This window comes from Poecilia formosa, unplaced genomic scaffold (assembly GCF_000485575.1).
Source record: "Poecilia formosa unplaced genomic scaffold, Poecilia_formosa-5.1.2 Scaffold320, whole genome shotgun sequence".
Taxonomy (NCBI): domain Eukaryota; kingdom Metazoa; phylum Chordata; class Actinopteri; order Cyprinodontiformes; family Poeciliidae; genus Poecilia; species Poecilia formosa.
In genome coordinates, this window is record NW_006800259.1 from 321008 (window position 1) to 331253 (window position 10246).

Here is a 10246-nt window from a genome sequence, read left to right on the forward strand (position 1 = left end):
TTTCAAAGTTTTTATCTACAAAATTTCTGAGATTAATCTAAAAGTTTCTGAGTTTTTACCATGTATCTATTTGGCCGTCGTAGGTCTGGTGTGGACTGACCAGTCAGTTCTTCAATAAAAAATGAGATCATTGTTGGGACAAGGGGAACCTGGCATTAAACTGGCAGCAGCATCCATTCAGCGCTTCAGTGAAATACAAAACATGCAGGATAATTTCCACAGCAGGAGCGCAGAGGAACCGGCTTTGCACCCGGAGAAACCTGAGAAAACGGGCAAAGATTTTGTTGAAAGATATTAACATCACCTTCTGTGTTTCACACCAGTAAATGGAGGATATGTGATTTGTTCTGACTCATTTTCTAATCAGGTTTTGATTTTACTTGCTTGCAGCTCATCCAGCTGACAGCCGCTGGGTAAATAAGTTGGCCTTCAGTAAAAATGAATGTAGCAAGCCGCTAACGTTTGTTTGGATGCTTTACGCTGGACAGTCAGGAATCTGCTCACCTTTAGCTGTTTTTGTTGTTGTTAACATGTTAAGATGTGGCTTTTCGCAGGGGGCTGCGTTGATCAGACAGCTGTGATATATTTCACTGTTTTCTGTTGACTTCCTGTCTTCCTCCAGAGATTTCTGCTCCGCTCTGACCTTTGTGTTCGGAGCCGTTTTCCTGCCGTGTCTGCGTTCGGATCCGTTTATCCGTTTGTTTCTGTGTGCGTGTGTGCTTTGTAGAACAGGGGAAAACAAATCACCCGCTGTAGTTCTCATTAGCAGCGCTTTGGTGTCAGCGCTGAGAGATCAGCTGTCAGCCTCTGCAGCTTCACCTTTTACAGACGATAATTACACCGTTTAACGGCGCCGCTTTCCCAGCAAACACTGGGCCGACCCAGATGGGTCTGGTTTAGTCAGGATAAAGTCAGGATGTAAAAAGTGTTTTGATTTTTCATTGCATGTTCGAAACTGATATAGACGAAAGCAAATTTTGTCCTTCTACATCCATATGACGCTTACATGTAAGTGGTTCCATTTGTAAAGTTACACAATCAAAAATGAACAGCAATAATTTTGGTTATTTAGCCAAAATTATTGCTAAGTAATCAGCAGCAAGAGAAAAAATAGTGGTTCATCTTTCAAAGTTATATTTTCACCAAGTTATTAATTAATTTATAAATATCACAGTTTCAACTAAACATAAACATTTAATTAAAAGCTAAATATTTACATCATGGCTACATATTTAGGTTATATGCAAATTCAGTTGCCGGTAGTCAAAAGTGGACTACCAAAATAAAAGCTGGCTATTACAGACCTCTACTCCAGCTGGCGAGACTGAAGTGATGAAGATAATCATTTATTTTCCTCTTTTCTTGTACAACAGATGAACTGTTTAGCCACTAAGTAGTTCATTTGCCAGAAGCTATTTATTTAGTTCTGAGCTAAATATTTGAATAGGAAGTGCCAAAAAGACATAAACAACAGCAGCATCTCAATAATGGATAAAGTAACTGAAAGGTGAATTACATTTAAAAATAAAAAAAATCTGTGACACATAAATCATTTTAGAATAATCCAGTTTTATTGTAGAAAAACATCAGTGGTTGGCACTTTGCTCTTCTGATAAACTGCATAAGATTCAATATGAGGATAAACATTTTTGCATTAATGCTACAACAAGTCTTTCAGGTAATAAAAACAGTTGGATAAAAATAACAGTCTTTTTATCCAACAGGATCACAGTCATTGACATAATGCAACAGTAAACATCAGTACTGACAGATCATCACTCATTCCACATTATTTAATATTCACTTATGCAAATTTGTGCTGTAGTTTTAGTAAACATGATATGATGCATAATCTTTTTAAAAATGCAATGAAGATGGTTTTGCTACAACATTTGACACTTGCTACTGAGTTTTTTGGCATAAAGTTAAAAACAGGCATTGAACGTCTCATATGTTCAGATTAAATGCATAAGATGTGTTTCATAGAGCTGAACCATTTGGCACATAGAGCTACAACTCTGGGTTTTATTATTTCACAGCATCATCCCTGCATTTATAATAATATCCTCTGTAAAAAAGTAAAACAGCCTCTTTTATGTTTACACAGATACTAAATATACACGCATGCCAACATAAACTACAGAGAACCTGATAAATACGTATTAAATAAAACTAACTGCTGACAGAGGTTGAATATGTGCTCACATATAGTCATAAAATTTATTTTCATTTGTGTCCAATGCAAAAGGTTTCTAGATTGTTTCTGTTCAGATTTTGGAAATAAATATCTTATGGGAACATATGAGAATAATAAAGTATAATAATCTGGTGCATCAGTAAAATGTAATTAACATGCATCAATATAAGCCCTATTTTTTATAGAAACATGCTTGCTCTTTTATTAATAACACAACTGCATAACGTGTAGATGGCATGTCATGTTCCAACCAGTGCATTCTGCATAAAATGGCTCTTTCACAAATGGAGCTTATATTTTCACGCCCTTTACCTTCAATCATTTTGGGGCTTAATGCAGCCGAATTGCCTATTGATGCATTTTCTACACATACCAAGAGTCCTATCATTCCTGATGAGAAAATGTTATTTGTTCAACCTAATGATGCCTAATGTCGCTGATTTGCATCATAAATAATTTGTATTGGTTGTTCATAATCTATTAGTATTTGATTTAACACCTGCCCCACAGCTAATTTTTTTTTAAATATATAAACTTTAAGGGATTAAATATTAAAACAGCCTGTAGTGCTTTCAGTGTGACTGTAATGCAAAATATCACATTTTTCAATCTGAATTTGAGTTTCTTTTTATTCTGGTTTTTGACAAGAGAAATATTTGGGAACTGTATCATGATGCCTGACGTGGTTTTAACTAAACTTTTACAAGCATTAAAAAAGTTGTTTTATAATATTCATCCTTGATATGATTTGATATATTAGCATGAACAATTTGTGAATTTGTGCCAACTGAACCTCAAACTAGTTAATGTGAAGGCCAAACCTGCACTGATTCTAAATTTGCTAGCTGCTTTTCCATGTGTTAACATCTGTCCCACAGCTAGCAGGCTAGCATACCTTTGGACCATGTAAACATGCTAACATTAGCTAGGATTTAGTTAGCGTTTCAGTGATGTGTCTATTATGCTAGCTTGCTTGCATTTAATTCCATTGTTGGAATAGTTCCACTTTTTTAGTAGCTCAAATGAAAAACTAAGTTTCTCTAAGAAAATCCAAACATATATCCTGTCCAATGTGTTGGCATTACTGTTCAATTATGCAAATGAATTGAAAAAATTAGTTTGGCACTGACTGAAATGGAGTTTCACATTGATATTCAGTGTTCGTCCTCCAGGATACGGCGTTTACCAGCCGTCCACCTCCACCACGAACGGCTCTTTGACCGGGATCCGGCCGCTGTTGACGATGACGCACTCGGTGTGCGGCAGGTTTCTGTCGTTGGTGTCCTGAAGCTCGATGGTGTGAACGACGGCCTGCCAACAGAGACGCACATGCAGGTCAGACCACGGCCGTCCAAACTTTCAGATGGCTAAAATCTTTGAATCAAATATATTCATGGGCCAAGAAAAAGAAATCAAGCTACTAAAGGGATGTTAATCATTGTAGATCCAAAATTTAAAAACATTTTTGCACATTCGCTGTGTTCAAATTAAGGAATCTAGTTTTCAAATTATTTTAGACTTGGTTGAACAAATTTATTCTAAGTCATAATAACAGAATTTGCATCAGTTTATTTCGAATGCTATATTTAGCAGCGTTAAATAAAAGCAGCAATAAAAGTTGGTTTTGCAGTAAAAGTTTCTGAACAAACATGTTATAACATGCTTATTATAAAAGTTTGGTTCTAAAAAAGACAAATACTGTTTTATTTAACATTTTCCATTATCAAAAAAATATGTCAATAATATTGTTAACCTGATTAAAAATCTAAAGTTTATTAAACAAATTTGTGCAATTAATTAATTGCAGTTTGGACCCAAAACAAATCCTTGTCTCGGTGACATTAATCTGACAGATTAATGTCTTTTTAAGGCATTAATGTTCTGGAACATCCTTTAGTTTTATGATTGTAGCTGAACTGTGAGACATAAAAAGGGTTTGGTACAGGAACCAGTCAGTACATCGGGTCGCTGGTTCTACTGATAACAGACACATAGAGCAGCGTTTCAGGCTTCACCCACCATCCCGTCCAGAACTTTGCCGAAAACCACGTGCTTCCCGTCCAGCCACGGTGCTTTGGTGGACAGGATGAAGAACTGAGAGCCGTTGGTGTCCGGACCAGCATTGGCCATACTCACCTGGTACACACACACACACACACACACACACACACACACACACACATTACAGCTGTTAAAACTAAGTCTGTGAAAAACAAAAACTTCCTGGTCCAGAACTATTTTCCGGGTTGAGGTCCAGAGCGTGTGCTTACCCAGCTGGCTCCTAGATGCTTCAGTTTAAAGTTTTCATCTGCAAATGTTGTCCCATAGATGCTGTGACCTGTAACATGAAAAGTAGAGCTTGGTGAGTTTTAAAACTTATCAGTGCAGATAAGTGCAGAGTTGAATCTAATTTAACACAAACAATGAGAACCTAAGATCCAACTGTGTGTTCTTATAGTGTAACATTTACAGAGCCGGTAAATTCTGCTGAAATCAGATTGATTTGTTTGACTTTTGTGGTTTCTTTGTAAATTAAAATGGTTAATTTGGGTTTCGTTCCCACCTCCGGTTCCGTCTCCAGCTGTGAAGTCTCCTCCCTGGATCATAAAATCCTTGATGACTCTGTGAAACTTTGTCCCCTTGTAGCCGTAACCTTTCTACAGAGACGCAGATGAAACTGTTAGCTGTGAAAGCTCCTCTGCTGCCACAAGTCAGAAAAATATAGATTTTATCACTGATAACACCTGCCAGAAATAACCCTAAACTCAAAGTGGGAAAAAGCAGAAAAATAGCTAATATTGCCAAGCATTTTATAAAATTTAGGACAGCAGAGCAGAACTGGATGCAATAAGAGTTTTTATTCCAAAACCAACAAGTTTGTTTGAAGGAAACTGGAGTTTCAATCTGAAACAGATTTATTCTGCAAAAAAACAAAACAAAAAAAAAATCCAGATTAATTTTAGTCTGGATTGAAACTTTTCAATCCTTTTTTAAATTTTTACCACTGCATGAAAAATGTTTTATAGTGCTGCAGTACAGTACCTCTCCTGTTGCCAGGGCGACGAAGTTGCTAACAGTAAGAGGGACGACCTCTCCAAACAGACCAATGACGATGCGCCCCACCTCGTGACCTCCCACCGTGATGTCAAAAAACACCTGGGCACAGAAAACACAGAGTCTTATTAAAACTCATATATCTGCATCTTTGATTAGTGAGAAATAAACAAAAGTAAAAATATTTAAAAGCATTCATTCAAAAATCTTTGAGGTTTTCAAATGGTTTCATGTTTCTAAACTTTCTCCTGAGGGTGTAACATACTAACTTTGTAGAACTACTCCACACTACCCCATTTAAGTAATGCTTTTAACCTCAGCTGTTTTTAAATCAGGACTACTCCAGTTATTAATTCAGGATAGGAAAAAAAAATCCCACTTAAAGGAAATATTCCAGTTAATAAAACCTCCTTTATGATTATTGCCACCCCAGATAATTCAGATTTTAGGAACCTTAATTGATAATCCATAATTTTCTGTTTTTATTTTTAAGTGAGGCAGATTTATGATCTTTATAAATCAAGAAACAAGTCGCTCACATAAACTAACTACAGCACACAAGGTTCCATACTACAATATTATATAAAACTTATTTATATTAGAAGTTATAAAGAAATTTTGTTTGATTTTTTTTAGCAGAAAACCAAAAAACTAGTAACTGAAAATGATGAAAAACAAAAGTCCATCCACATCACATGGTGGTGGGACTCAATTAAAATTTTTAATTGAATTAATTGCAGGGTGTGTAATTAATTAATCACAATTAATCAAAACATACAGACAAAATAAAAAAAAAACATTCTCACTTCAAAACTCCTTTTTGCTGATAAATTGTTTAAAAAGACAGAATACAAACATTGGTGCAAAATGCTATTCTACTCATTAGAACAGTGTTTTCTTATTAGCATTAGCATCTGTGCTGCTGCTACATGGTTAGCATCGAGATGCTATTTAAGGTTTGAATAGTTTTGCTGATACGCTATCTCTTTTTAGCACAACTAAAAGGAGACTGGACAAAATAAAAGTCTTTTCCAACGACCAATCAGATGGTGTCGAAGCAGAAATTAACCCCCAGTGAGCCAAGAGAAGCGGTTTTGTCTTCTATCACTGTTGTAAGTAAATCTGTGCGTCAAATTTACTGGTGTACCAGAAACATGTGAATGCAAAGGTTCCTGCACAAGACCCTTTATATGTTAATAAAAAAACAAACAAAAAAGTGATTATTTGCATAAAAACTTTTAACATGTTAAAATTTATGCAGTTAGTTGATAAAAATGTATATTTAAAAGTCCCGCCCTTCGTTTTTTTTTTTTAGATGACTTTTAAAAGCAGGTAGTGAAGAAGAGCTCTGCAGGGTGGAGTTACTCGGGTCATTTTTCATATAACTGATGACATTTTTAGAAATGTTCTTTCCTTTTTAACATGCACAAAGCATAGGAACCTTTATCATACCTCTTATTAATTAACTGTACTCTACATGCATCCAGAAATTAAAACCGGCTCTAGCTTCCCGGCTATATCTGGCCCTGGCTGCTTTTATAACATTCTGTTTGCTTCTTTACACAAACTGAATCAGTCCACTGAACCGTTCATTCCTCCAGTGACTTCAGGCAAGTTTTAGTTCTATTTTTATGAGGGTCAGAAAGCGAGCAGTGTGTTTCTGTGTGTGTGTCTTGGGAGGTTGCAAACAGTCAGGTCAAAAACTCAATAGGACTCTTTCCAAAATTTCAACTCAGTTATTTTTATTAGATTTTTAAATAAATTTAGCAATTATAATTGTTTTTAAGCCTTTCAGAAATGGTGGTTCAGTGCNTGGCCCTGGCTGCTTTTATAACATTCACAAACTGAATCAGTCCACTGAACCGTTCATTCCTCCAGTGACTTCAGGCAAGTTTTAGTTCTATTTTTATGAAGGTCAGACAGCGTGTTTCTGTGTTTGTGTGTGTGTGTGTGTGTGTGTGTGCGCGCGCGTTGATGCCCTGCAGGCAGACGCACTGCGCATTAAGCATAATCTGAGTGGACACGTGTACAGCTGTGAGTGTGCGTGTCTGTGCGTGGGCTGGCCCAGATGTTCTGGAAGAATCTGCAGATCCACGGAGAGATAAAATAACGGTTTGCTTCTTTCTGCTGATGCGGGACCTTCGCTTCACCTGTATGTGCGCGGGTACGTGGTGCGCGTGCTTCGACGCACGCACCTGCACTGTGTGCGGCTCTTTGCCACGCGCGGAGATCCCGCGGCTGTGCGGTAAAACAGATGCGGTAAATGTGTCACCCACCTTCTCGGTGACCTTCGGTCCTCTTCGTGAAAAGGCGCCGTTCACCGAGTGCAGCGCGGCGGCAGAGAGGCAGAGCAGCGCGGGGAAGATCGACCGGAGCTCCATGGTTTCAGAGCCGGACTGAGCGCCGTCAGCGGCCCGGCTGGAAGTGACGACGAGGCGGGGCAGAGGAAGGAGGATCACGGCGGGCCGGGAGACTGCGATCCAGACCGGCTACATCAGCAGACCACTCCCCCCGGTGGGCCGAGCCCGGATCACAGAACCGCCCATAAAAAGGACAGAAAGATCATTATAACATAGATAATTCAGAATCAGGAGATTATATCTGGTTTATAACAATAACATAGTTATGTAGCAACCAGTTTATTTTCTATTCTTCATGACAGAAAAAAGCTTATTAATATTTATTTTCCATGTTTCCATCTGCTTTGTCGATGTTATTAGCTGGGAAGCATAAAAAATATTAACATTTTTCTGCATTTGACCAACTGTTTCAACAGTTTTGCCATCAAAGCGCCCATCATATTTATTGGCCCCCAGACAGACATGCAGAAAGCTGCACCTTTAATTACAGCAGCAGATTATAACCTTTAATCTCAGTAAATATTCAGGGGAAACGGATCCAATGTTAACAATGAGTAAAACCACACAGACTCAAACTATGACACAGATTTTCAGGCATCTTGGATTTAGGCGCCTTGCTTATTGGGCTCTCTGACATGGCAGGGCACCTGGACTCAAACTCTTGGTTATTGAGTCACCACCACATGACGGGGTATTTTCTTTATAGTCGCTTTTAAAGTGAAATTAACTCCCTCTGTGAAACCGTAGCCACGCTGCCTGACAAATTTCAACAAATCCTACAAAAATGGGTGGAGCCAAAATACAGAGGGCGTTTCCAAGTGTGGGGTTGAGGTGAGGAGATTGTGGTCGGTACCAGAGAATCTCTGTTGCCAACTTATTAACTTCTCAGACCTTCTGGACTTTTTTTTTTTTAGCAAATACCATCAAATCCAGCAACTTTTTTCTGCTTGGAGACTTTTATGGTGAAAACTTGGAAATGTGCAGCAGTCAGTAACTCATGTGAATCACACATGAGCAAAGCTGATGATGCTATCAATCAACGCTCACCAGTTCAACTCCTGACCCGCCACCAGGGGGCGTATCTGTGACGTAGCTGTACCAAGCTGTACTGTTGTAATAGGAATATCCAACTGCAGTCTGACCAGAAGGGGGCAGCACTCAGACAGTTGTAGGTTAAATATTACAGAACTGTTTAAATTTACACAAAAATATCAACATTTGGAACATCGTATTTACGTAAACGATGTCAACGTTTCCAGACTCCCTGAAAGCAGCAATGTTAGAGTCATTATAGATGGAACAAAAGAGGAGCACATTCCTGCCTAAAAACTCAGACATTTTGAAAAGTTCCTGGATCAGACTGACCAACCCGGCTGGTTGAACCGGGTGCAGAAAAGGAATGATGAGCAGAATCCATTAGTTCTTTCCCCTCACTGAATAAACATCCTCAAATTCAGTTTATTTTAATTTTTCTGTACATATTTTCCAAGTAAAAACTTAAATTATATGCAGAAAAGTTCAAATATTCTTAAATAAAGACAAGTAGTGTAAAATATATTTTTTGTTTGAGACTAAAGCCATGTGTAGAATTTTTTTATTTCTTAAATCGCCCCCTACTGGCTGGTATAAGTACTTCTGCTTATTATTTCAGCATAGTTTTATTTTCTTTGTAAAAAAAAAAACATATTGAAATTATTCAGACAACCAGCTGAAGGTCTTAAATGCTCCATCATTATTTCCTGTCTCTCTGACTATAATCTTTGTAAGTAAACCTGATCCACTGCTGTAAACTTGATCTTCCAGGTTTAATCTTTGGTGCATTTTCTTCCACTGATTCAGTAATCTGTTGTTAATCCTATTCCAGGTTAGAAGTCATGATTCTGCACATTAAGAAAGCAAATTATTCATAGTCTGAACTCAGTTTCATACCTTTACCTTTTTTACAATTTGTTTCATAAAACAGTGTTTATGTGAAAAACAAAAACATGTATTTAAAGACAGAAGCCAGAATGAAAACGTCTCTTCAGAACCGTTTGCTGTAAAACTGAGTGACTTATTGAATATGAAATGTAAATACACAAACAAGAAAAACAAGCCTGCAGCTCAACGACTTTTAATTTTCCTTCCTGACTGACAAATAAATGCATTTTCCCCGTATGATCAATATTCATCTGGTTGTTTTTTAACATTAAGGGAAGAATAATGAAGCGGGAGCAGCCGAGTGGAGTCCAGCTTCAGCAGCCTTTAAAACGGCTCGGCTTCAGCTGCAGGAAATAAAGCTGAAAAACAGAATATAAGTCCCTGATGAATACATGTCTGTAGAGATGAATTATAATAGTCAGCCTGGCGTGACCTTAACACACACACACACACACACACACACACACACACACACACACACACATGCGCATGGAGAGTTATCGGCCTCCTGTCAAAGAAGCCCGTCCATTCGTCTTTTCCTGCCACCTTTCTCCAAATTAATTAAGCAGAAATGTAAACATTTTAATTGAATGTCAAAGCAGGACCTTAACAACATGCTGCTATGTAAATGAATGTGACACAGCTTAAACCTGTGTGTGTGTATATACCAAGGTTACAGCGCCTGGTCGTGTGTGTGTGTGTGTGTGTGTGTGTG

General features: G+C 37.9%; 1 protein-coding gene across 1 annotated transcript; it reads right to left on the bottom strand.

The window, feature by feature from the left end:
* Positions 1–1549: 1549 nt before the first annotated feature.
* ppic (peptidylprolyl isomerase C) lies at positions 1550–7765 on the bottom strand. The gene is made up of 6 exons (XM_007573173.2): positions 7528–7765; positions 5240–5353; positions 4761–4854; positions 4468–4535; positions 4217–4333; positions 1550–3508 (listed from the first exon to the last, which is right to left on the bottom strand). Exons 1-6 carry the CDS (start codon positions 7630–7632, stop codon positions 3380–3382), a joined length of 627 nt encoding a protein of 208 aa, XP_007573235.1. The 5' UTR covers positions 7633–7765; the 3' UTR covers positions 1550–3379.
* Positions 7766–10246: the final 2481 nt, after the last annotated feature.